At 33.5% G+C, this 26,780-nt stretch overlaps 4 protein-coding genes and 1 long non-coding RNA gene across 8 annotated transcripts; 4 read left to right on the top strand and 1 right to left on the bottom strand.

Annotated features, from left to right (window-relative positions):
- The first annotated feature begins 2,752 nt into the window (after positions 1-2,752).
- On the top strand, positions 2,753-5,073 carry LOC116159422. 2 transcript variants are annotated; one of them, XM_031472391.1, is made up of 7 exons: positions 2,753-2,907; positions 2,958-3,089; positions 3,169-3,375; positions 3,424-3,762; positions 3,811-3,973; positions 4,025-4,155; positions 4,205-5,073. In XM_031472391.1, exons 3-7 carry the CDS (start codon positions 3,184-3,186, stop codon positions 4,532-4,534), a joined length of 1,155 nt encoding a protein of 384 aa, XP_031328251.1. In that variant the 5' UTR covers positions 2,753-2,907; positions 2,958-3,089; positions 3,169-3,183; the 3' UTR covers positions 4,535-5,073. The 2 variants fall into 2 exon arrangements, with proteins under 2 accessions (XP_031328251.1, XP_031328252.1); XM_031472392.1 differs by lacking the exons at positions 2,753-2,907; positions 2,958-3,089 and having other exon boundaries at positions 3,140-3,375.
- A 5,256-nt stretch (positions 5,074-10,329) lies between these two features.
- On the top strand, positions 10,330-20,313 carry LOC116160389. Its single transcript, XM_031473573.1, has 8 exons — positions 10,330-10,443; positions 17,423-17,646; positions 17,701-17,871; positions 17,924-18,028; positions 18,081-18,203; positions 18,253-18,461; positions 19,406-19,565; positions 20,146-20,313. Exons 1-8 carry the CDS (start codon positions 10,433-10,435, stop codon positions 20,247-20,249), a joined length of 1,107 nt encoding a protein of 368 aa, XP_031329433.1. The 5' UTR covers positions 10,330-10,432; the 3' UTR covers positions 20,250-20,313.
- On the top strand, positions 11,942-13,511 carry LOC116160390. The gene is made up of 3 exons (XR_004143205.1): positions 11,942-12,715; positions 12,959-13,422; positions 13,481-13,511. It is a non-coding gene; the product is annotated as an uncharacterized LOC116160390 (long non-coding RNA).
- Positions 20,314-21,045: 732 nt separating the features above from the next.
- On the top strand, positions 21,046-22,591 carry LOC116160270 (protein ANTAGONIST OF LIKE HETEROCHROMATIN PROTEIN 1-like). Of its 3 annotated transcripts, none has more exons than XM_031473442.1 (3): positions 21,046-21,271; positions 21,326-21,711; positions 21,772-22,591. In XM_031473442.1, the coding sequence occupies exons 2-3, from the start codon at positions 21,466-21,468 to the stop codon at positions 22,537-22,539; spliced, it is 1,014 nt and encodes a 337-aa protein (XP_031329302.1). In that variant the 5' UTR covers positions 21,046-21,271; positions 21,326-21,465; the 3' UTR covers positions 22,540-22,591. The 3 variants fall into 3 exon arrangements, with proteins under 3 accessions (XP_031329302.1, XP_031329301.1, XP_031329300.1); XM_031473441.1 differs by having other exon boundaries at positions 21,046-21,711; positions 21,772-22,303; positions 22,362-22,591; XM_031473440.1 differs by having other exon boundaries at positions 21,046-21,711.
- On the bottom strand, positions 22,527-23,776 carry LOC116160271. The gene is made up of 3 exons (XM_031473443.1): positions 23,091-23,776; positions 22,756-23,036; positions 22,527-22,677 (listed from the first exon to the last, which is right to left on the bottom strand). Exons 1-3 carry the CDS (start codon positions 23,475-23,477, stop codon positions 22,578-22,580), a joined length of 768 nt encoding a protein of 255 aa, XP_031329303.1. The 5' UTR covers positions 23,478-23,776; the 3' UTR covers positions 22,527-22,577.
- Positions 23,777-26,780: the final 3,004 nt, after the last annotated feature.

Raw genomic sequence — 26,780 nt, 5'->3', positions numbered from 1 at the left:
GAACATGTCTATTGCAAAATGGACACCCCATATTTTTTGCATCTAGAAGTCTTAATAAGAGTGAAGTAAAATACGCTCAGATCGAGAAAGAGTTGTTAGCGATCTTATATAGTTGTCAAAAATTTCATTATTACATTTATGGTGTCAAAAATATTAAGATATACTCGGATCATAAACCTCTAGAGAGCATTTTTAAAAAAGATCTCCAATCAGCAACACCTCGACTTCAACGTATGTTATTAAAAATGTTGAATTATGATACACAAGTCATTTACAAACCTGGAAAATATTTGTACATACCAGATACTTTATCACGAGCATTTTTAAATGAAACAAACACTGTAGAATCTGAGCTCGACTATAGTGTACATACACCTGTTAATCATTTACCGGTGTCGGAAAACTTAAAGAATGATCTTAAACAAGCAACTCATTCTGATCAACAACTTCAATTAATTATAAATTTTGTACATAAAGGTTGGCCAAAAAAGAAGTGTATACCTGAATTAGCACAACATTTCTATAAACTTAGAGAATTCCTTGTTATTTGTGACAATTTATTATTTTTTAAACATAAGCTAGTAGTGCCTTTGAAGCTCAGAAAATATATGCTAACCAAATTGCACGAAGGTCACATTGGTATAGAAAACGTTAAGATAAGGGCTCGACAAATCTTTTACTGGCCTTGTTTAAGTCAAGACATAGAACTGTTCATTAAATCTTGCAAAATTTGTGAACGCTTTAGTAGAAAACAACAAAAGGAAACACTTTTAAGTTATCCATTACCAGATCGACCATGGCAGAGAATACCTAGGTGTAGATATTTTTTCATATGCCAATAAATCCTATTTAGTAATCATGGACGCATATTCTAACTGGTTAGAACTTATTCTTATAAAAAATAAGTCTGCACATGAAGTAATTTTAAAATTAAAGTCAGTTTTTTCCAAATATGGTTGTCCAGATCTATTAGTGTGTGATAATGTTCCATTCAATAGTTATTTAATGTCACAGTTTTCAAAAGAGTGGAATTTTGATATTGTAACTCGTAGTCCGTATTACCCGAAATCCAACGGTCTTGCTGAAAAAGCAGTTGGCATAGCAAAGACCTTACTTAAGAAATCAATTGAAGAAGGAAAAGACATATTTTAGAGTTTAATGCAATATCGAAATTCTCCGTTGAAGCATATTAATTATTCACCAGCACAGTTGTTAATGGGGCGCATATGCAAAACCAAAGTTCCAATATCGGCAGATTTGTTAAAGCCTAAAGTTTACGATGACGTGCAAGAAAAACTCGGTCAAAGACAAAATTATAATAAAACATATTACGATCATAATGCACGAAATTTAAAACCACTAATGCCGAATGATAATGTTGTAGTTTACGATCATGCATCAAATCAGTGGAACCCTGGTAAAGTAATTGAACCCCATAGTTCACCAAGGTCATACATTATACGTAACAATTCAAACAATGTGATTCGAAGAAATAGAGTAGATCTTAAGAAATCGTTAAATGAACATGTACCCGATAATCACACCCTTGATGATGATGTTAATATTGAGAACATTCGTGATGCAAATGTAGACGTACCAATTAAGACAAATGTGACTGCCACTGATAGTAATAAGGTAGAAAATAGTTTCCAGTACCAAACTCGTTCTGGTCGTTCTGTAGTTAAGCCTGTTAAGTTAAATTTATAAGGGGAGATGTATTATATGGTATCACCCTGTATGTTGTTATGTTTAGTATCACTGCTGTTATACAATAGACACAGAATAATGTACAATATACTGACATGTAGAATGGCTAAAACATGTAATAAACGTTAATCCACATTTTATCTGTATCAGTTGTCATCATCGTTAATAATACAATGTTCACTACTGAAAGAGGTTTGTGAAGGTTGTGTTAGAGGAAAACAATGAGTACTGTAGATGATACTAATGAAACTTTGGTACAAGTACAGTTAGACGATGTGATTGTGTGTGTGGATCGAGAAACTGCGATTGAGTTACAAAATGGTAAGTAAATTAGTATAATGTATGTGTTTAACCTTTTATTTTGTTTAGAAAATTACGCAAAACGATACACTGAAAAAAAATTAGTAGTCAAAACAAAAAATTATAATTAGATAAAAGAAAACTGTTTAAATAATCTACATTTTTATATAGTCGAGAAACGTGAATTTGATGATACATATATTTCAAATTAGTTGGTGATGCTATCGCTAATTCATCTTACAACATTGGCTAAAAGAACTATTATTTAGTTGTTTTGTTAATACCTAATGCTTTTTACTAAAAATACAAAAACTTATTGTATATTGAAGCTACATAACTTTAGATACATTGTACACTAAATAGCTCCTTTACTAAATTTAATCAATGTGTCACCATATTTTGCAAAATCAACTACTAAATGGCTGTATTAAAGAAAGCAATTCTTTGCTATTTATATCTCTCCGCTGTGCCGTACAAAATAAAATAGTCATTCCGGTTAAAGTTGACGTTCGCAGTTCGCATACAGTATTCTTGAAGAAGTTACTTGTACCTACCTATCAACATAATTTATTGTTGTTTAATTAAGTTTGTTTATGGATGAAATTAATTGTGAAGTGTTGCTTCGACAGTGGGGGCTGGAGGAGCTCGTTGCCGACTTTGAAGGTAAGCATTTAAGCAGTATTCAATGAGTTACTAATTTGTTTCAACTATGATTTAATTTTCTCTGTTTTTGTACTATGTAGGTAATTATTATAGTTTGTATTTATTTTAGCGAAAAAGATTGATATCGAAGTATTAAAAGAATTGACGGTTACTGACATCGACAATCTCATTCCATTAGAGAAATTTGGAGTGAGAATAAAATTTAGGCAACAGTTATTTGCTTGGAAACGAGATAATGTATGGTTTAAAATTACTATTTAAAGCAAATATTTAATTTCAAATTGTAGGGATATGTTACACCGCTTGCAAGTACTGTTTCTGTGAGTGCAGATCCATCATTTAATGCAATTGAAAATTGGTTAAATACAGTTCCTGTTGTTTTAGATGAGGTAACAGGGTCCGAAAATTGTGTTAAATTGGTGAGTATTAATTAATTGCAGTCATTTTAATTTTTGCCAATCTCCATTTTTGGAAAGTACTTACATGAAATATTTTTAGGACCTACTAAGCCTAATGAAAAGTTCAGTTACTGGAAAAGTAACTATCCATAATTATAATACGCATAAAACATTATCTGTGAATGATAGAAATACTGTCTCAACTTTAATCGCTGAGTTTTGGTTAAACAACAATATTAAAGTGTCTCATAAGGAATATGAAACTGCAGCTAACCAAATAAAAATCAATTTTCCTTCTGAAGATGAGGTAACAGTGCTACTGTTTTTACTCGAATTTATATAATTTGTGTTTTAGAAAACATACTTAAATAGTAAAAAACAACGGGGAAAATTAGCTGAAAAGTACTATAGTCTTTGCAAAAAATATCGTCAACAAGGACTTATAAAAAGTAGATACAATTTGAAACGAAAGGCAGTAGACGACATAAGTTCGTCAACCAGTGAATATAATGATGACTTGGAAGGAGGGGAAAGTTTTGGAGATTACGAATGGTTACGGTACAATACAGCACCCCCTAATTTAGTATATGAAAAGTGGGGTAGGACCTTCAGGCAACGTAAGAAAGATATTGCTGGAGATGTTAACATTTTTGAGAGATGGCCCATATTAAAGCAAGAAATTGCTGTTTCTTTGGTAAGTTAAATTTTTAATTGAATGTTTAAAAAAATCTTGTTTTTACAGATTGAACTGGACTTTAATAAAATTTATCCTGACAAAAACACATTGCTCTTTGCAAAATGGGATCAATTTGCTATTAAAATTAAACCTATATACTTACGAGATATTAAAGACAAAAGATGCAAATTATTATTAGATTATTTAGAATCTCCGACAGTTAATGAAGGTTTGTATACAACTTTTAATTTATACAAGTAATTAAAAGAATTACTTTTAGATTCTAAACATTACATACTGTGCATAAATTTAAATGCTTTATTTATTCCTCATATAATAAAAAAGGGGAAAGAAAAACCATATAGACCATCTATTTTGGATGCTCAAAATTCTTTTGCAGTTCACGTTACGGTAAGGTAATTTTTGAGTTTTATCTTTATTTGACATTTTTGTATTACAGGATAAAACGTATGTACAAACTTACATAGAAAAACGAAAAACGGAATTAGAATCGCAAAACAGGACATTCCAACCCACCATCATTGTGGTAGGTGACTCTATTCATAATTTGGTATCTTTTTATGTATATATTAATGATGTCTTATATGAATGCAGTTCATTTTTAAAAGCTGTTTCAACTACATTTCAGATATATCATGTTTTTAACCTAAAGTATCCGTCTGAATGTATGCAAGTGTGGCAGTTTTTTGAAAATTATTTTTATGAATTGCCCAATTTAACTAAAATTAGTACAGCGCTAAATGCAGTTATATCTGAAATGATTCGTTGATCTGTCCTTCTTTTGTCAAATCATTGTTCTTAAAATGAAATGTTTTTTATGCAATAATACATTTCAAAATGCAAGCGTGTATATGAACCATTTAAAATTAGTACATAAGTGTAAAAACACTTTATCAACATTTTCATGTACAGATTGCCCACAATCCTTTCAGTCTTTATACTCATTTAAACGTCATATTAACCACCATTTAAACGCCCTTAAAAGTTGTGTCCAAGATCATAAAGTAGATAAACCAGATAGACCATTACAACAAGAAATAAGCATTGTACCCACCGAAAATGTAAACAATATTTTAAATGAATCATGTGCAGGTTCTCTCATAGATCATAGCGCAGATATACCTCAGCCAATGTTAAATTGTGCTGATTTGGAAAATGATTATTATGAAATCATGAACCAAATTAATGGTTTTATTATTAATCTTTTTGGCACCATCTCCTTAAATAGAAAAACTGTTATACAAATAGTACAGTTTATTCAAAATTTAATTCTACTTCCTTTAATGGATTATATAAAACAAAAAACAAACCCCGACAGTAAGGACGTTCAGTTAATGATCAATGTCTTGAAAAAAATTACCAATTTATTTGATATGTTTAAATCGGAATATAAATTAAAACAATATCTTTCAAAAAACGACTTGTATTCTGAGCCTATGGAATTTATAATAAACAATAGTTGCACGCCAGACGAAATGTTGAACATTTCGAAAGGTATATTGTTGCCTCTAGAAGATAATATAAGAAGATTTTTAGAATCTCCAAAAGTTTTTCAATCAATGCAAACAAATTTGGAAAAAGTTAATAATCAAAGCGAAATTACTAACATATGCAGTGGTAGCGTTTGGAAAAACAAAATTGATCTAAAATTTGATAACAAATGTGTAATACCTTACTTAGTATATCAAGACGACTTTGAAATCAACAATCCATTGGGATCAAAAAGCGGAGTTCAAAAACTTTCAGCTGTATATATTACTTTTCCGTTATTAAATTCTGAAGATATTTCTAAATTGAATAACATTTTTGTAGCGTGTCTTACACGGTCATCAAGTTTAGAATTTGGCTTGGCTAAAAATTTTGGACCTCTTTGCTCTCTTTTAAAAAATTTAGAGGAAAATGGTATACAAATTACTATTAATTCCAAACCTAAACGCGTATATTTAATTTTATCTGCTCTAGTAGGAGACAATTTAGGCTTAAATACTATAATGGGGTTTACACGGTCTTTTTCTGCAAACTTTTTTTGCAGAATTTGTCGATCTCACAAAGATGAAATGAAAAAACAAACGGTAGAAAACAAACTTGTCTTAAGGACGGCAGAAGACTATTGGCAACATTTATTTCAAAATGATGTATCTCAAACAGGAATCAAGGAAATGTGTGTATTCAATGCTATACCATCGTTTCGTGCCGCAGACAACATATCGGTAGACATAATGCATGACATTTTTGAGGGGATTTGCCACGTAGAACTTTGTCAAATTTTAAATTGCTTTGTATATGATAAAAAATATTTTACATTATCAATTTTAAACAACCGAAAAGCAAACTTTCAATATCATCGTTCTGATTATGGTAATAAATCTGTTTCTATTACAGTGAAAAACCTAAACAGCAATAAGCTAAAAATGTCTGCTAGTGAAATGCAGTGCTTTTTACATCATTTACCATTATTAGTTGGAGAGCTGGTACCAGTGAAAGATCCAGTGTGGGCCTGCCTCCTCTTGCTTATAAAATTAACAAATCTATGTTTTCTTCCATCGTATAACGAAAATACATTGAATAAACTACAAAACACAATAAAAAATCACCACGAGCTTTATTTGGATCTTTTTCAAAAAGAACTTACTCCTAAGCATCATTTTGTGGTGCATTATCCAAATGTTATACGTAAACTAGGACCTTTAAAAGGATTGTGGGTAATGAGACAGGAAGCTAAGCACAAACAAGCAAAATTATATTTAAACAATATTGCGTGCAGAAAAAATGTTTTAATGAGTGCAGCAATCAAGTGGCAATTTAATTTGGCCGGACATTTACATTCTCTGCAAATGAAATATCAAACAGATTTATTAATGGGAGAATATTTTGACCTGAGTGAAAAAGTTTTTAATGTTAACTTTGATAGTATAGAGTTTAATTCCAATTTGTTGAAAAACGTTTTATGTTGTTCTAAAGTACATGTATGTAACACAAAATATCAATTAAATGATGTTGTTGCTATCAATTCTAATGGTTTAATATCCTTATATTCTATAGATTTTATTATTTGGGTTGAAGGAAATTATTATTTTCTTACAAAATCTATTCAAATTAAACGGTATGATAAACATTTACTATCTTTTATTGTTGAAAAGCCAACTTCCAATATTGACACTATATTAATGTGCAATAAAATTATGTACCCACCGACAAATGTGGTAACGTTATATGATAAGTCGATGGCTATTAAATTAAAACATTCTTTTGGATTTCAAGTTTAGTGCATGGAAATGTTTACAACATTGTTTGATAAAAAAATTATATACATGTAGACTTTTGAAAGGTATTAATGCATAGTTCTAAACGTAATTAGTGTGTTTAAATAGTATACTTAAGTTAAATTTAGTACTAAAACTTTTTCTGTTTTTTGTATCTTACTTAAAAAAAATAAACAGTTATATTTTAATAGTGTTTTTATTTATTAAATGTAGTTTAAATATCTAATCAAAATGTTTTACACGCTTCTTTAATTTGAACAAAACATTAGTAAAAATGTCTAGTTTATATTAATACATTAGTCATAACAAGTGTCTGAAACTTCAAATAATAGTTAGATATTTTATAAACAAAAAGGTAAATTAACTAAATCACAAGAGTCGAGTAAGCTAAATAATATGTCTAGTATTTAAAAAAAATTAGACAATTTTCTTAAATTTAGTAGTTAAATGAAACAATTATGTAGTACCATATATCTATTCAAATTTATAATGACAATTATTCTAATTAATTGTTTTTACTATTCGAGTAGATAAAACAATCACATTTCTTAGTAGAAAAAATACAACTATCTAATTAGATTAAATGCCTAACTGCATTTTTTGGCTAATTTTTATTGAAAGATTTTAGACAATGAATCTAATCTTTTTTTAGTTGATCTACGTAATTTTTTTCCGTGTACTTAGAAACTGTAAGACAGCAACTGTCATCTTCATCTCCGCCGCCGACAGCGGACAACTTAAACAAAAGTGTGTTGTGGAAATCTTCAAAGAACCAAAATACGATTGATAACGAGGCTACATTGACATTATTATCTCTGCGTAAAGAAGTCGATGCAGAATTTGCCGACAAAAGAAAAAGTAAAAAAATCCTTTGGGGCAAAATTGCAAAAACCATGAATGAAATGGGGTTTTACGTAGGAGATGGGGAAATAGGTGCAGAAAAGTGCAGACAAAAAATTGCAAATTTACAAGCTTCATTTGTCAAAACGAATGATAGAAGAAAGCGAACGGGTGAAGGGAAAATTAAAAATCCCCCTTATTATGATGAACTGTTTGAGATATTTGGGGATAAACATAAAACAAACCCAGTAATGATAATTGATTCGATTGCGTCAACAGCAGAAGCAAGTAGTTCTTCGGCTGAAGCAAGCACAAGTTCTTGTGCCGAAGTAGGGAGAAGTTCTCCAGCCGAAGTAGGGAGTTCTCCAGCCGAAGCAGGGAGAAGTTCTCCCGCTGAAACATGTACAAGATATTCAACACCATCAACTCCAAACCGATTCACACAAATTAAAAGTAGTGTCCGGCAGAATAAGGGTTCTGCAGTAGTGGAAGTACTGAAACAAATTCACAAAGAAAATTTAGAACAGAGAAAAGAGGAGTTTACACAAATGATATCTCTGATTCAGAGGCAAAATGAAATGAGACATGAGCAAATATTGGCTTTAATCAACTCACAAAAAAATAAGAAAAAAAAACATGTACACAGTTCAGACTCAGATTAGTTCATTATTCATTTTATAATACTTATTATTTTTCAGAATACATAATACTTTCTCTTATCTACACAAAATCAAGGCATAAATAAATGTTTGGTTATAAAGTAAGTGCTATTTCATCTCGTTTCTGCCCAGCGTTGAGATTAGGTCTGCCGTTGTTTGCCTCATTAGCATGATTGACTAGTGGTTCATACACATCCCAATAGTCGCTATTAATATAGCAAAAGTTGTGTAATACACAACAAGCACCAATAATTTTGATTGCCTTCTCAACACTGTTGACATTAACATATTTCAATATTCTCCACCTTGATTTTAAAATTCCAAAGGAGTGCTCAACTACAATTCTTGTGATGCTATGTAAATTATTGTAACGTCTTTGAATGTGATTTAAATGTCCACGATCTCTGTATGGTGTCATCAGCCAACTATACAAGGGATAAGCAGAGTCTCCAACCAGGTGGTAGTTGTTATAAAAATATTTGCGGTGATTTCCCTGTTCTTCACATTCTACAAATAAACACCCTGCTATCATGAGCAGAACCAGGGAAACCAACCATGATGTTTGTAAATGTTTTTTGTGATGTTAAAATCGCTTGAAGTTTAATAGAGTGCTGCATTTTGCGATCTATGTAGCTTTCTTGGTGTTCCACGGGCGGTTTAAAACATATATTGCAAACATCTATCGCTCCAACAACTCCTGTAACATTATTTTATTATGACAGAGCATATTTTCTAAGGAATTTACCTGGAAATCCACATCGCTCACGAAAATCTAGTTCAACTCTCGACACTTCTGCAAGATCAGGCCATGTAATATATCTTGATTGTAAAGATAGTAACTTTGAAAGTAAAAAATTTGTGTCTCTCCCTTGCCTAACCACCAAATTGTTAACAAGAGCTGTTTCCGAGCAGGAATTTGATGTTCTCCTCCAGTGTAGGGCTTGTTTAACTCCATACAATTTACTTTTTCAAAAAGGTTGTTAAATGTGGTTTTACTCATACGGAATAAATTAAAAAAATCCGAATCCAAATACACATCCAGTACCTCGTAAAATCCTTTAATTCTCAAATGCTGTTCATTTTGTAGCATTAATAATGCAGAAATAAATGAATGTTCATTATTATCGTTTGAATGTTGTATTACCCTTAATAAATAGCAACATCATTGATTCGGTCTCGAATTCAGTAATGTAATGTAAAAGTTGATTTTGATCCATTTCACTTATGTGTGGAAATATAGGTTATGTTTACATTTAAAATGGTTTAAAAACATCCATTTTAGCGATCACTTAAACCAATGACGTCACAGTGAAATCGGTTCGAATTACTGTTTCAAACCAATCGCTCGCTAAAAAACAGCTAATATAAACTAAAGGCAATAAGCTCCCCCACCACTCTGGCAGCGCGCTCTTAAATTAGAGTGTATTTAGATACAATCACATTACATTATTTAACACAGAGAATTTAAATTACATGTTTACAAATTACAGAAGTGAGTGGAACTTACGCTTTGTAGATGTCAACACTTTGCAGAAATATCTTGAGAACTAAATTTTTTGTTCCAAGAGGTAATAAAACTGCTTCAGCAAATTGTCACACAAGTTTTTGACAACAAACCCAATCTACACGTCCGTTCCTTGTACATAGCTGGTATGACAGATTAGTTACGTTTACATACCTGTTACATTTCACTGAAGGCTCTAAAGTATATTTATTTGTTACTTTAATAGCAATTGTGCGCGCACTTCCATTTTAACCATAGAAGTAAAATGCAACTCTATGATTTTTTCTGTCGGTTCTGTGGTCAATGGTCATCAAGCAGTGCAGAAAAAAGTTGTGGTGTGTGTGCAAAAAAAATTACATGCCGCTTTTATCTCGTTCCTGAACTGAATCAAGCGGTTCATCATGTCTAAAAGGTAAGATACTGTTCTTTAGCTGTTTCTGATGGGTATAAGTATAATAGGCCTTTCATTACAAAATCATACATAACCTATATCTAATTAATTGGCGGTTGGCGCGAATTTCTTTGTTCTTCGCGTTGGTGAATGCTTTGGAATAATTAGCGCCACTCAGGCCCTTGTATTGTAGACAAATTGGCGTATCTTTGATTTTAACATTTGTAAAAATGACAAAAAAGTTGTTTTGCGAAGTCTCGAGTAGGCAAAATCGCAGAAGAATTCTGAAAGAACTTACAACCAGTTCGATTGTACCCGAAAGTAATTGTGTAAATGCTATTAGTGCTGATACATATGCTGATTGTTTGTCATTACCACTTAGTTCGAATCGCAGCACTTCGGGAGAATTTGAAAACACTAATTCTTTACTTACCTCCGTGCATAGTACAATAACTTGTGATAGCAGTGAAATTAGTGACACTACTAGTATCCGTGTTTGTGAAACCAACTGTGAACTGATAACGGAGAACCATAATGAATCCTTTAGTCTTTCAGAGTTCAAGAATAAATTGCGTTCTTGGGCAAGTTTTCATAGTGTTTCTCACATGTCAATTAGTAATCTTTTAAGCATTTTAAGAACAGTAAACGTTTTAAGTTGTAACGCCCCGTGTATATTCATTAGGTAGATTAGATAGGTTAAATTGTTTTCTTTTGTTTAGTTCAATTTAGTAGATACTTTAGCGTAGGTTAGAATATAGATTTTACGGAATTCGAAAAAAAAGGGTCCGGCAATAACATCACACGTGTGTCCACCGGTCATGGGACAGTTACGTTAAAACCAATAAGACAACATAAACAACCCCGTGTCAGCATTTCTGAGTAAATCGACCTGAACCAAAAATATAAAGTGTCAGATCTAGGCGGGTATGTATTAGACTTTGCTATTGGGGGCGTCAAGAGGTCCTTTCTCGCTTAATTAATTCTCTAATTTTTGGTTGCTATTTATTACCGAAACTAACAGGGCTCATTTATACTATGTCCCATATATAATTCGAATCGAACCGTATCGATCGCTAACAGCGGCGATTCCTGGAAAAGGGAATTTTTTTTGTGGTAAAGCGGACGGAGAATTGTAATTTAATTTGAACCAATCAGGGCGATTCGGCCTCAAGGAATTCAAAGTTAATTGGAGATTTTGGGGCGCGTGGTAAAATTCGGGCGTGTCAAAAGGGAAATCACAGGGGGATAGTTTGAAAGTAAAGAGGAGAATTATCGCGGCGATCGTGGAAGTCACCACGCCGCCGATAATATAGGTTTTGCTTGAATTTTCCGGTGAAGTACAGACGCCGGGAACTATTTGGTGAATGTCAGAAAGTGGCACATCGCGAAGGCGCTACCCTGTACCTAAATTAAATTGTTAAGTTCCGCGTCCGGCAAAGGGTTTTGGTACGGGTCGAGGTATAAATAAATTGGTTAAGAAGTGATTAGCAAAGGGCGGTCGATACGGTGAGAATCGGTGATTTTAGTGCGGTAAAGGTGCTCACTGGAAATCGTTTCGAGCATAAGCAATAAGTGTCGACTTTTCCCCGGACCACCGGGGTAACCACTATTTACTTGCCCATGATCACACCGACAATAGGCAACGCATTGTATTTCATCGTAACCAAACGACGCGACGGGCCCAGAAGATAACGCGAGTTAAGAGGTCAACCAATTCGCTGAGCCCAACTGCAGGATTGGTCAAGGTTAGTTATAGGCATTTACGTTAATTGCACCGGTAAATACCGGTTTGTACCGAGCGCGTTCTACAATTCATTTCCATCTACCTACCATCGTTCTTTAATGTACCGAACTTTACGGTGTTTATGAACCTGGTGCACCACAAGTGGACCGGTGAATGTTATCGGTTAGAGAGGTGTGGTGCTGTTTTATAACCTCAAACTCCTATAAAATAAAATTATTTCGTTAAGCAACACATAATTAATTTGAAGTATGTGTTCTTTAAACAATTTCCAAGCTGTTGTGGATGAAAGCAACAATGTCATATTTAAGGACAATCAGATTCTTGTGTACAATCCAACAGGTAAGTACCTAATAGGAATATTTTGTGTATTTTTAAGTTATATTTCACCCTAATTACAAATTGATACATGTTTTGCTCCCAATTCAGATGACTGCACATTATATATACCTAATAATGAAGAGACGAGAGCAGCGTTAAACCTGCGAGAAACTACTGAAGATAATGAAGAGAATTTAACGGTTACCGCGGATGATACAGATCAACATGAAGGTATTTTTGCCTCCTTTTATGACACATTGCACTCATAGGTTCTATTAATTTAATACCCACTAAATTTATGCCATAAAAATACTAAGTACCTGGTTATTTATCCACCATGTTTAATGTACCAAATACTGTAGCGCAGTAATTTTTTGCTTTTTAACAAATTAGTCGCGCGAGTGCAAGGTGTCCTAAACTGAAATATAATTCTGCATTGTAATTGCTGCATTATTGATATACATATTGTTGCAGAAACACAACGATGGACCCATGAAAGCACTCTGCTTTTATTGTCTTTATATGAAGATCATATTGGTTCTTTTAAATCGCCAAAGAAAACTAATAAATCAGTTTGGCTTCGAATAGCCAACGAGATGTCAAAGCGAGGGTATTTATTTACAGGAGATCAATGCGATTTAAAATTTAGGAACCTAAAAAAGACCTATAAAAGAATAAAGGATAATAATAAGTCATCAGGAAGAGGGGCAATTGTGTGGCCTTATATGGACATGTTTGAAAGAGTATTTGGGAGTGCACCTGACATAAATCCCAAGGCAACTGTGTCAACATTTGCCACATCATTAAATACTTTAAAATCAGCAAACCTTTCAACAGATAACCATTCAGTTGTATCATTACCTTATCTCTCACCTTCCACAAGTTCGGTAGGATCACCTGGTTCTTCTACGCAAGTAGAAAATAGCAATGAAAGCGAGGTAAGTTAATATTATAACACAATTATAGGTTTTAATAATTTTATGCATGGTACTTCAGTGTCCTGAACCTGTTCGTAATAAACGTCGAAACATGTCAAATGAAGAACCTGCGTGGGTATCGACTCTAAGAAAAGAGGCCAAGGAACGTCATGATGAAAAAATGACAATGTTACGGGAGTTAATAGGACTTCTTAAAAAAGAATAAAAATATTTGATTTTATTAAAATGAAGTTGTGAAATTTACAACTAAACTTAATGTATTTGTTAATTAATTCATTAATAAATCAGCAATATATTCCCTTTTGCCCACTTTTCTAAAATCTTCATCTCCATTATTATAATAATCATCTTTATCTTCAAAGGTATCAACATCAATTTCATCATTGTTTTTCATACATATATTGTGCAACACACAACATGCCAAGATTAAATCAGGGATAAGTTCTACATTGTACATATGAACATGTTTTAAAATTCGAAACCGCCCTTTCAATAAACCAAAAGTTTGTCCCACGTACACTCGTGTACTAGAATGTTTGAAGTTGTAATTTTTTTGTTTTCTGCTCAAATGGCCGTTGTCACGATATGGTGTTAATAAGTAATTAGAGCACTTATATGCAGAATCTCCTAAGATATGTGTATTGTTGGGAAACAATTCACCAGGGTTTTCTCTCATTTTTGTACCTAATGGAGAATTGTAGAAAACTCTTGCGTCATGGACGCTGCCTGGAAAACCTGTTAATATATGAAATTATAAATATCCGTATAATAACAGTAATAAAACTCACCTGCAAAAACATCGAGAAACATGTAGTTTGCATCACAAACGCCTTGTAATATTATACTGTGTTGGCCCTTTCGATTACAATAAGAACCTTGGACATTTCTAGGGGGTGTAATTAAAATGTGACACCCATCTATGGCGCCAATAACTCCTGGAAAGTTCTGACGCTCTTTAAATTTCTCACTTATATTATTTGCTGTAGCACCTGTTGGCCATGAAATATAAATGGAGGACACCTCTTTTAAAGCTTCTGTTACTTTCCGAACATATAACCACGCTGTTGATTTAGAGATGTCAAATTTGTCAGATAATAGTCTGTAAATATTATACGAATTTTTATTCACGTTTAATTTACTAACCTGTACACTGTTTGGTTTGAAAACATGGTTAGCGATACTAGGAGTTGCAAATCAGGCGAATGGCAATGCCGTCCTATCCCTTGTACATTACGTTCTTTTAGAGATGGCCCCAAAACTTGCACCAAATTTTCAAAAGTAATTCTACTTATTCTAAAGTGGCTTTTGAAATCTATAAGTTTGAAATGGAATAATAAATTCTACACGTTGCTAATACATACCATCAAAACTGTAAGCGCGCACTATATTTTCTACATAGTTTCTAATACACACACGAGATTTACGTTCAATCGAGTTATAACTACTACAAACTATTGCAATTAACTCATCATCACTATCATCATCTAAAACTTCATTAAGTACTCCAATAATTACGTTTCTTTTCAAGTTATCCATTTTGTAGAGGTTATGGATTTGAAAACATTTAAATCAGCTGCTGCCTTTGCGTTCGGCAAATATATGGTAAACGGTATGCAGTGGTGCAATCAGCTGGTTACCGCATTGCACCAGAAATTATCTACCGGTATAATTATCGTAAATGCCTTATAAGTTCGTTATTAAGTTCATGTCTGTAGATTTACGTAGGATTAGGTATGTGTATATTTCGTTAATAGGTGGATTTTTTGCTTTATAATAAGAGTTTCAACGGTAGGGTGGCCACCTATTTTTTTTTATTATATCTCACTAGGAGGTATTTCTAGCAAATAGAGTGTTTTTTTTTGTAAGAAATCCTGGAAAGGAAAAGCCTATTCGGTGACCAATTCGTATTTTAATTGTCAGTCAATATACTGGTTAATTTTGCCTAGTGTTTGTTGGTTTTTTTTTGAACAAGTAAATATACCCACCTAGAAGGAGTTTAAAGGAGTTCGTACGACGAATCCGGGAGAGGTTTGCAGTAAGCATCCCGGAAAGCAAGAGGGATTGTAGTGTATCTGAGCTAGTCGATGGTAATAAATATAATAGTAATTGTTGCATCCCACTAAATCTGACAAAAGAACGCAAAATTTAAGTTCCAAGTCCCAATAAAGAATTACAACCCTTTAAGGGAATTAAGCCCCAAAAACAAACAAGCCGTTACAAAGTGGACTTCCACAAGACGCACGAACACTTATGCAAACACCCCGAAATGCAACGGAAAATATAATTGCTTTGGGTGGCGGTGAATTTGTGCATATGGGATTTGTTAAAAGCTTACAATCTTCATTACAAAAACATTACACCTGTCTACCAACAACAGTGAAAGTAAATTTAAACATTGATGGACTACCACTAACAAAAAGCTCGTCTAGTCAATTTTGGCCAATTCTCGGTTCGATAGTGGACTCATTTTATACAAAGCCATTTGTAATTAGTGTATATCATGGTTTTCACAAGCCTTTATCAAGCAAAGACTTCCTTTCTTATTTTGTACAAGAAGCAAGAGATATTTTAGAAAATGGGATCAACTACAATGGAAGTATCATTAATGTGCAGTTAAATGCAATCATATGTGATGCACCTGCCAGGTCCTATATTAGTGGTGTAAAAGGACATAACGGGTACTTTGGTTGTTCAAAATGTATCCAAGAAGGGGATTATGTTGACAATCGTATGACATTCCCGGAAATATCTTCGGTTTTAAGGACTGATGAATCCTTTAGAAATAAACTTCATGTTGAACATCATAAAGATTCAAAGGAAGCAAATATTTTAGAATGTCTGAATATAGGAATGGTAACACAATTCCCTATTGATTACATGCACGCTGTTTGTATTGGAGTCACAAAAAAGTTAATTTACTTTTGGATAAATGGGAAAAAAGATGTGCGTTTGAAGCCTAATGATATTCAAAATGTGACTAATCATCTAAGTCTATTGAAACCGAGCATCACTGGTGAATTTAGTAGAAAACCTCGCAGTATTACAGAATATGAACGGTGGAAAGCTACTGAATTACGCACTTTCTTACTGTATACTGGTCCAGTTGTATTACGAGAAGTTCTTCCGGGCGATTATTACGACCATTTTTTATCATTAAGTGTGGCAATTAGAATCTTATGTGATAAAAATTTGTACATAGTTTTAAATAATTATGCGCACACGATCCTAGAATGGTTTGTAAAAAAATATTCTATTTTGTATGGTGAGCAACATATAGTTTACAATGTACATAGTTTATTACATCTAGCAAATGACAGTAAATTGTTTGGCCCATTAGATGAATATAGTGCTTTTAAATTTGAAAATTTTATGCAAATTATTAAGAAGAAAGTGAAGAATTCTAGTCGTCCGTTACAACAGTTGTTTAATCGATTAATGGAAGAAGAAAGTTTACAAGGGAAGTCAAATTGTACATCTGAAGCAAACAAAATGACTTCCAAACTGTCATTTGAGGGTTTCACAATTTCCCAAAAACCACACGATAACTGCTTTGAACATGAAAATGGAGATGTAATGGAAGTTGTGAACATTTCAATGAAAGATTGCATGATTAATGCTCAAAAATACCAGAAAGTAGAGCCGCTCTTTACTGCACCATGTAATTCTGTGAAATTAGGAATATGTATTGTGAAACAATCCGATTTAAGGCAGGATATTGACACAATTGACAAAAAATGTGTAAAGAGAAAGTGTTTGAAGTTACCTTTATATTTAAATAGTTCCGGCAGTGTGAATGAGCATGCTATTTTTCCGTTAATTCATAGTGACGGTCAGAAAGAGTAAAAGAAATTAATTAGATATGGGTTTAAAAGTGTTATACTTATGTGGTGAATGTGTACATTAGATCAATATATTTTGCCTATACATACTTTTTATTTAAATTTCAACAAATAACTTTAATCGCTTTTACTTTTGTAATCTCATTTATATTTATATATAGTTGTGCACAATGGAAAAAAGACACCAGTTCCAAACAGTATGCTGTAGTTCGCTTCGACGACGAGTCCGTATCGGAGGTCCCTATTACATGGCTCTTCGACAATAATCGCAGTAGTTGGTGGCCGCGCAATTCAAAGGTTGCGACCAGCTACATTAATCGTTATTCACCCCCAGACCCAGATAGTTGGAGTAAATACAGTGTGGTAGCCGTTGAAGCAATTTGTGGTAAGATACCTACATTTTTTTATAGTTCCCGTGGCGTATAATTGATCTTTATAGATTCTCTAGAAGTAGCAAGGAAGAAAGCTGAAGATATTCACTACAGTGAAGGTGAAGATAAAGATCGGGGACGTGGAAAACGATTGGTACAACGGAGCACATTACTAAGCAATTTCATCGATGGCTCTAATAATGGATCAAGCGATAGTGATGTTGAAGCTAGAACGAAACGTAAGAATCTATTAAATATTATTCACTTTTATTAATACTCGGTTAATTTTAGGAATACTTACCCCACCTCCTGAGCTGCCACCGGATCTTGACATATCCTCAATGGAAATGGTTATTTTAAACAAAAATACAAATATTGATACAATGAATGAACAATGTAAGTATATCCTCATACATAATACATACATTTACTTCGCCATCAATGGTAGTTCCACACGGAGAATATGCAGAAGATGAGTATGTCGAGGAGTATGCGGAATCTTATGCCGAGTCCCAAGAAGTACCAGTAAACCAATTTAATTCCCAATCCATTAATCGTAATGGAAATTATGGTAAGTCAAAAATATTACACAACATTTTGATAATAATTCTGTTTTATAGAAATCAGTGTGATGCACAAAATATTAGAAATGGTAACAGAAATAAAAATTCAAGTCAACGATATTGCCAGAAATATGCAGAGTTTCAAAGTAGACAAGCAGCCCGTTGAACAATACGACATATTTACCAAATGCCTGCCCTTAAATAGTTTTGAAGCGATTGAGAAGTTTGAGGAATTAATAAGCGACCTTGAAATCAACAAATTATTTGTAAGTTAATAATTGCATAATCTTTCTAGTTGAAGGTTCTTAAGTATAGAATATCTGTGAATGTACTGATTGTATTTTTCTACTCATGTTAAATAATATATAGAATGATGCGTTTTCAATTAGGGATAAATTATTCAAACAATGAAATAGTTTTTGATTATTCATCTGTTGTACGCTAATCGTAAAGTAGAAAAGTATTATTTCACTCATTCAAAAAGAAATATTCTTACACTACTCACAAAAACTGTTCGATATGAGTTTTGCGCTCCTGGGAATTAGCCCTATTTGGTAGGAAAGTAATTTGTGACATGATTTCAGTTTTGAAAAATCAAGTCTGCCATTGAACCGTTTTTTGGATGAGAGGCACACACAAATGTTATTATAGAAAGGTTATTCTGATTGAAAAACTTAGTAATGGTGTAAAATTTAAGTCAAATAGGTCTACTTTTGAATTTCTTATGAAATCCTCAATTTTATTTACTACATAGAATATTTTAGATAACATATCAAAATGTTTCTATCTACTTCAAATTTGCTACATGGTCGGTCATTAATTGTTTAATCAACATTTTATGTTCCTCGTCTTTCTACAAGCATTTTTTTACGGACCTTCATTTGCTACAGCCAGCCATCCGCCAAAGTGAAATTAAAAGCTACCTTTTTACAAAATAAATTTGCAAAAATGCGCTAAAAACACTACAAAAATCAAAGTAGGTTTAGAACTTTGAAATTTTGTACGTTTTTCATTCTAATAAAACTTTTCTTCATTTGTGTGTACTTCGTCTCCTAAGAGCACTTTTGCTAAGTCGTTTTTTGAAAATTTCAAAACTGAAGTTATGCCATAATGAGTTTCCAAACAAACCAGGCTGATCCCCAGATGCTCAAAATTCATTTCCAAACAATCCTGTATATATAATTTTAATGCTAATAATTGTTTATTTCAGAAAACATTTTTAACTACAATTGGTGGAAATGATTACAAAGATAATATAAACCGAGTTTATAAAATACTGTTTACAAATGAATTGGGAATGGGTTGTTCCTGGTTGGGCCAGCGAAATAACAAGCGTATGGTAGACTTAAAAATTATTGCTGCTGTTAAAGGTAAATATTTTAGCAAACTTTAACCTTTTATGTTGTATAGCGCATTTACATTAAATCCCTTAGAAATAATAATAAGGTCATTGCTACTCTCATCATGATTAGTTGTCCTTCATAAAGTGCTCATGATATACCTATTGATACGCTATTTACATCCAGAAAAATGTATTTTTGCAATGATGACCATGAGTGTGTTGGTGTGTTTGTGAATGTGTTTACTCCAAAACGAATATAATGATCGGAGGAGTTGTCTCATCTTTTATCTCTGAATATTATGAAGAGCGCGTTTTTTCCATTCAATAAGGCATATGGACATTTTTGGGAAAATAAGTTTGAAACTTTTTAAAGGCATTTGCATTGCACAAATCTATCTTTGCGAGACACTACGTAATTAAAAAAAAATTTTTTTTCTTAAATTTGCAAAAAATGCGCTTTCATTCTTGTATGAGATATTTCATAATAAAAGACAATTTTTTGGCTTAAATTTAAGCACTGTCTGCATCTATTTGCATCATTCCTCACATAACCATGTCTTCTTTCATGAAATGTTTTTCTTGTTGTTAATAATAGAATTTTATTCTAGAAATAATCATTGGACAACACAACATTCAACAAAAACTTATAGAAAATTGTTCGTCAGAGTGGTTTCGGCATGCGCGCCAACGTTATCAGCGAGAAAAAAAATGAAACTTACTTTTTCATCTATTTGTCCTCACTTTTATTTACTAGTTCATATAATATCATACATGTTTGACCAATAAATGCGGTTTTGAGATAAATAGAATTTTATTACCCTGTGTATATATCAAATACATCATTCTATTATATGCAGGCAATGTTTTGGGAGAATGTAATGTAGACGGCACTTTACAATGTCGCAAGTACGTTACATACTGATGTAATTAATATGTGAAAGTGTTTAAGTAAAAAATATCGCCTTGTATTATACCTGAGATATACCAGAGTAATGTAGCAGGTACATGATTTTCCAAGTGATTTGTTGCTGACATTGAGTAGTCCCACAATAGCACATGTAAGTTCCATGGTATGTAACAGATAACATTGACATAATTAATTTTATGTAACAGTTATATACATGTGCTGTGACTGTGTAGACTGGGAATGTTAACTTGATCCTGGTGCTTACTTGTTACTTGAGAAGCGAGAGAGGAAGTTGTTGAATTATCTAAAACGAATTACAATATAAGTATCTACGTCTATATACTTAAATATAAAACTCAAGTCTACACCCTTTTGCGCTGGCAATTTATAAATTCCATACCTTGCTTAAATAGGAGAGAAATAACAGCACATTTCAACCCTCTTCGCGTTTCAAGCACACAACAGTCTGTTGCAAAATATGGGAAACGATGCCTTTTTGATATTTTATCGTTACAATCCGTCACACAACACGTTTTACGGTCACATAACTTGTTCATATTTTAAATCTTTCAAAAGTCAAAATTGACATGTGTAAAGCGGGGTTCACATTTGTGCATTTTCATGCTGCATTTGATGGCGCATCAAGTTGCTGCATTTTTTCATGCGCGCGTAGCTATTCAGATTACTGCAATTTTTGATGCAATTACAAATATCACTAGTTAGGGAATTTACTTTTTGCCAACCCAGTTCTCCTCAATTGGCATTCTGGAGTAAAAAATAAAAGTGTTTTTCTTATAAATTTTTCCCTCAAAGTTCAAATACTTGAAGTATGGATGTGGAAGAAATTGTTCTAATAACACTTATAATTGGTGCATCTGCAGCTTTATTATTAAATCGTAAGAGACGGTGGTGGGTAAGACCATGGATTGAGCAACGGGAAACAAATAGTCAAGGCAATTCTAATTTGTTGCACAATGAATTAGCAGTGCTGGATAAAGAAAATTACAAGAATTTTATTAGAATGGATGAAGATACTTTCAATGATCTATTGAAACTTATTGAAAATGATATACAGAAACAGGACACTAAATTCAGGAATGCAATTTCGGCCAAAGACCGATTATCTGTTACATTGCGCTATCTAGCTACTGGCGAGTCTTATAAAAGTCTTTCCTTTTCATTTAGAATGGGACAATCAACAATTGCTGGAATAATCCCAGAAGTTTGCATTGCCATTTACAATAATTTAAAAAATCAGTATTTAAAGGTAGATACAGCTACACTCGACAATGAATAAAAATGATGTTTAACTAAATAATATTTTTAGATGCCTACTACAACCCAAGAATGGTTAAAAATTGCTAATGAATTTGAAGAAAGATGGAACTTGCCACATGTGTTAGGTGCATTAGATGGTAAACACGTTGTTATAAAAGCTCCCGCAAATGAAGGATCGTCATATTTTAATTATAAGCACACACACAGTATCGTACTATTGGCTTTGGTTGATGCCAATTATAGCTTTTTATATGTCGATGTGGGTAGAAATGGAAAAATTTCAGATGGGGGTGTATACAAGAATAGTTCACTTGCTGCAGCGATTGAAACAAACAAATTAAATTTTCCAGAGGAAAGACCATTGCCAGCGGGTACCAAACCAGTACCATATGTAATAGTTGCTGATGCAGCATTTCCATTATCCCGTCATATTTTAAAGCCGTTTCCATTTCGTAATATGACTTGGCAACAACGTATATTCAATTATCGCCTAAGCAGAGCACGAAGAGTTGTGGAGAACGCATTTGGGATATTAACAAATCGTTTTCGTGTATTATTGAACATTATAAGTTTGGACCCAAGTAAGGCCCAAACATTAACTCTAGCATGCATTGTGCTACATAATTTTTTGCGAACAAGGTCCCCAAATGGTTATGATGTTAAGGAACAGAACATTGATAGGCGATTCACATTTAAGTACACCTTAAGTCGACAAGCAGGCAACAGGTCAACTGCATCAGCACTTGATAATCGAAATGAATTTGTACAATATGTAAATGGTATAGGAGCAGTAGAATGGCAAAATGACTTAGCATAGCATTATTATTATCAATAAACAAATGTACAAAATAAAATCTAATCATATTGAGCATCAACAACTTTTGTAAATATCTCCTTCTTCAACATCCGTATTTTGTAAGGGTCTTCGACTTTCCTCAACTCTGTTGCGATTGTCCTACAACATAATAAAAATTGATAGTTTTTTTAATATTTATCACTGGCAACTTATTTAATTGCTATTTAAAACACTTACTTTGCAAATATATCAAATTCATCTTCAATGTGGGGCCTTTTTTTGCAACTTTCGAGGGATTGTACAGCGGTTTGGATTAGGTCTGCCACAGAGTTCTGCATTTTCCTCTTGCTTTTTGATACTGTAGGTGTAGTTGCCCTTGATGTCGATGTTTGTGAAGTGCATGGACTGTTATTGAAAGCATCAACTTCATATTCATCCAGGTCTTCCAGCGTGCCTTCAAACACAATATCCTCATCATATGTAACTGTAGTACCATTGGGCGTGAATATTTGGGTCTCCTTAAAATCAATTACAATGTGATTATTTTAAAAACCTTATAAATAAATACTTACTGATGGTTCAATATTTGATTGGCTTTCCCTCACTGGATCGCATTCGTTTAAAAACTGCAGCATGTCAAAACACCAAAGTTTCGGTTCGTAGGAATCTGCTGAACAACCACTGGACAAAAATTTTTTTAATAGTGCCACCTCTTTCTTAAATTGCGTCCGAATTACGTGTACTTTTTTAATTATGTCTTGGTCCGTTAAATTGCGGCACTCAACCTGATACTTTTTCATCAATTCATTTTTTATTGATTGTATTGCATTTTGCCGTTTCATTTTATTCTTATATTCTTTCATTTTCGTTGTATACAATAAGGGTTGCGCTTCGTACAAAATTATAAGGTCCTCCACTAAGGTACGCGACCATGGAAAAGCACGTATTTCACGGTTCATTTTTAACACTAAATAAAATAATTAACCCAATTCCAAACTGTTTAAAATTAAAATGTAAGGTTAAGAAACATAAACAGCCATGAGTCAACGAACTTTTCGTTGCAAACTTAATTCTAGCTATTGGCAAGAGAAATATTCCTAAAAATATTACTAAAGATGCGCCAAAAAATGCATACAAAATAGAACGTGGTCTAAAGCATGCATTTCCATGCGCATCAAAAATTGCAAGAAAAAATGCATAATGTGAAGGGGAAAAATGCAAGCATTTTAATGCCGCATCACAGTTGCAGCATGGAAATGCACAAATGTGAACCCCGCTTAAAACCATGTGTATGTATAAAATCGACGGTAAAAATATTTCCTGTAACGAGCAAAATTACAGGTTTTGCAAAAAAATATTTGGGTCTGCGATAAATAGTTCTCCGTACAACCACGGGAAACGCTGTAATCAGTGACAATTTAGCGCTATTTATGTTTCTGTTCTGTGAAGGTCTTATTCTGTGGTACATACTTTTATCATCGTTTTTCGAGTGTTGTAAATAATCTAGGAGTGTGTTCTATCGGGTACGTTTACTTTAAATGTTTACAAATAAATCTGTGGTTCTGATGGTTTGATTGGTTAGCACAAAATTTTCCAATAAATAATGAAACTAAAAATAACGCATTCGGGTAAAGCGGCCCACCCTGGTCCACTTTGCCCGACCCAATGTCCACTTTGCCCGACCCGGACATTGGGTCGGGCTTACGTTAAATAACAACATTGGTTCATATTTGTAGATAATGATTGCCATCTAACTACAAAAGAACGTCAACTCAGCAGAGTTGGGATTCGAATTCAATGAAGCACGCAATTGAGGCCGTACGAAGCGGATCAATGGGATATTTAAAAGCAAGCAAGGAATTCCAAGTTCCTCGAACAACCCGAAAGAGGAGAGTGAATGAGAAAAACATCCATGCTAAAGAGGGCAAAAAGATTCTGGGCCGTTGTCGAACAGTTTTTAACGAATCCCAAGAACTAGAACTTGTAGAACATATCCTTGAAATGGAGAAACGATTTTTCGGGTTAACGTTGATGGATGTTCGAAGACTAGCATTTGAGTTAGCCGAAAAGAATAATGCGGAACATACATTCAACAAAACAACAAAATTAGCTGGGAAGGACTGGCTTCGAGGATTTCGTTTGCGTCATCCGGAAATTGCTTTGAGATCCCCCGAAGCAACTTCTTCTGCACGCGCTCAAGGTTTTAATCGCCCTAGTGTTGAAAAGTTTTTTAGTTTATTGATTGAGGTCCAAAATAAGCATAAGTTTCCAGCGCACCGAATTTTTAATGTCGACGAAACTGGACAACGGTTCAATCTAGATGTTCGAAAGTCTTGGCTCAGAAAGGTAGAAAACAGGTGGGGTTTAATGACTTAACTACATATAATAATGTTAGAATTAGTACCTATGTTGTATATAAGTGATTTCAAAAATATTTCGTTCTTGTGTCATAAAAACAATCACATACATTTGTATTTAGTGCCTGGATGACCAACGATCAAATGTGGTCGGTAATAAAATTCCCAAAAGAAAACAAAGTGGCTGTAGTGCCAAGTACGCGGCTGTGTGGTAACATATGCTATTGGCCACCTTTCAACCGAAAACGTGTTGAAGAAGCAATCGAAAAAGGCGAAACTCCAAATACCACAACGTGGCAGCAATTTCAGTATTCGCCTCTGCGGAACAATACATTTGGTATGTGGTATCACAGACAACATATACTACAGACGGTCAATCTTAAGGGGAAAAAGCACGCCAAGTTTTGTTTCACATGTCCCCTTATTTAAAAACCTGCTATCCCTCTATTTTGCTCTATCTATTAGCGCATACAACAATGTGTTGGTTCTTCTACAGATTTCTTATTTTGGAATGGTTTTGCAAATTGTCTAGGGAAAGAAGTATTGATACTTTATTGTTAGAAAGCTGTCCCACTCTCGCAAGAAATCCCCATATTTACATCTGGGCGAAGTGCTGATAATCTTTGCAGGTACACATACAAAGCAAATATCACTTTATATTCGCAATTACGTATTACTCGTTGTCTTTGGGTGCATAAGAAACGATATAACTTGCACCACTTTTCGAATTCTCGAAAAAAGTGTAATCTCCGTGTTTTTTTTATATACCTACGTACTCTACTTGCCTACTTGTCTCTCCGTTTGTGGAATAAATCTTGCAATCAGCAATTTAAATTCATTTAACTTGGGTAAAGAAAACCTAAACATAAGTAATTTTCGAATGAATATTTGCCTCATCATGTAATAAATCCCATTTGAGGTGTGCAGTTATCGGTCAATTACGGCGGTAATTGCATTGTAGAAAACGAAAGAGCCCTGCGCTAATTGCACATTTCATGGGAATACACTTAACAATTTGATAAGTAGGTAAGGTGAGTTTGTAATGTCTATTCGGGAAATATTCCCCCGAATTACACTCGTGCATCAAAATAAACCTGATAATTTTTAGCGCATTTTCCAACGAAATTGGGTGCGCTACTGCAGCCACTTTCTCTGTCCGTCGGTCTGTCCGAGGCCTTAACTACTCCTACAGTTTTCAAGATATTTAGTTCGTTCTTTTAGCATTCGGTAGCGTATCGCTCTGGCACCTGAGTCAAAGAAAATCTTGACGATTGAACTGCGCAAAGGCAAATATATCGCATATAGTAAAAATCAGATGTGCGCATGCGCAGACTGCGCAATGCAAACTTTCTTATTTATGGAAATATTTCTTTGAAATTTTAACCAAAGATACTTATAGTAAAAGCAAACGTATTGCATATTGTAAATATCAGATTAATAAGCGCATGCGCAGGACGCGCAATATCAACTGCGCAGTAAAGTGTCAACTTCCTTATTTATGAAGATATTTCTTTAACATTTTAACCATATATGCATCTAGTAATGAAAAACGTAGCGCACATAGGTATGGCATTTGGGGAAGTATTGATCAATTTATGGAAAATGCGCTGAAGTTACTCGCCTTAGGGCGAAAACCTTTTTACTTGTTTATTCAAATATCTTATCAGTAAAAAACTGCGTTCGGTTATTTTCATAATTTGTTAAAAGAGCATTTTGATGCACTTGTGCAATTACCTACGAAAATTGTCACAAAGCAAAGTTTTAATAGCGATCCTCGAGATGGTTTATAGTTTTGTATCTATTACTGTCTGCCGGTTTAGTGTGTTGTCACTTCACTCAACGAAACAAGCGCTCGTATGAATAAAAGTAAGCAAATGCTTATACTTACAAAATTCAAAGTAAATA

The sequence above is a fragment of the Photinus pyralis genome, unplaced genomic scaffold, assembly GCF_008802855.1.
Source record: "Photinus pyralis isolate 1611_PpyrPB1 unplaced genomic scaffold, Ppyr1.3 Ppyr1.4_LG1, whole genome shotgun sequence".
NCBI classification, from domain to species: Eukaryota; Metazoa; Arthropoda; class Insecta; order Coleoptera; family Lampyridae; genus Photinus; species Photinus pyralis.
Note: the sequence above shows the minus strand (reverse complement) of the source record. Positions and strands in the feature narration are given on the sequence as shown.

Coding starts and splice junctions, on each gene's coding strand:
- LOC116159422 (XM_031472391.1), top strand. CDS start 3,184: ATGAAAAGTTCAGTTACTGGAAAAGTAACTATCCATAATTATAATACG. Junction 3,763..3,810: donor AAGAAATTGCTGTTTCTTTG/GTAAGTTAAATT, acceptor TTGTTTTTACAG/ATTGAACTGGACTTTAATAA. Junction 4,156..4,204: donor CTTTTGCAGTTCACGTTACG/GTAAGGTAATTT, acceptor TTTGTATTACAG/GATAAAACGTATGTACAAAC.
- LOC116160389 (XM_031473573.1), top strand. Junction 18,029..18,080: donor TGATACAATGAATGAACAAT/GTAAGTATATCC, acceptor CATCAATGGTAG/TTCCACACGGAGAATATGCA. Junction 18,204..18,252: donor TAATCGTAATGGAAATTATG/GTAAGTCAAAAA, acceptor TCTGTTTTATAG/AAATCAGTGTGATGCACAAA.
- LOC116160270 (XM_031473440.1), top strand. CDS start 21,274: ATGGATGTGGAAGAAATTGTTCTAATAACACTTATAATTGGTGCATCT. Junction 21,712..21,771: donor TAAAAAATCAGTATTTAAAG/GTAGATACAGCT, acceptor TAATATTTTTAG/ATGCCTACTACAACCCAAGA.
- LOC116160271 (XM_031473443.1), bottom strand. CDS start 23,477: ATGAACCGTGAAATACGTGCTTTTCCATGGTCGCGTACCTTAGTGGAG. Junction 23,037..23,090: donor AATCAAATATTGAACCATCA/GTAAGTATTTAT, acceptor ATTGATTTTAAG/GAGACCCAAATATTCACGCC. Junction 22,678..22,755: donor GAATTTGATATATTTGCAAA/GTAAGTGTTTTA, acceptor ATTATGTTGTAG/GACAATCGCAACAGAGTTGA.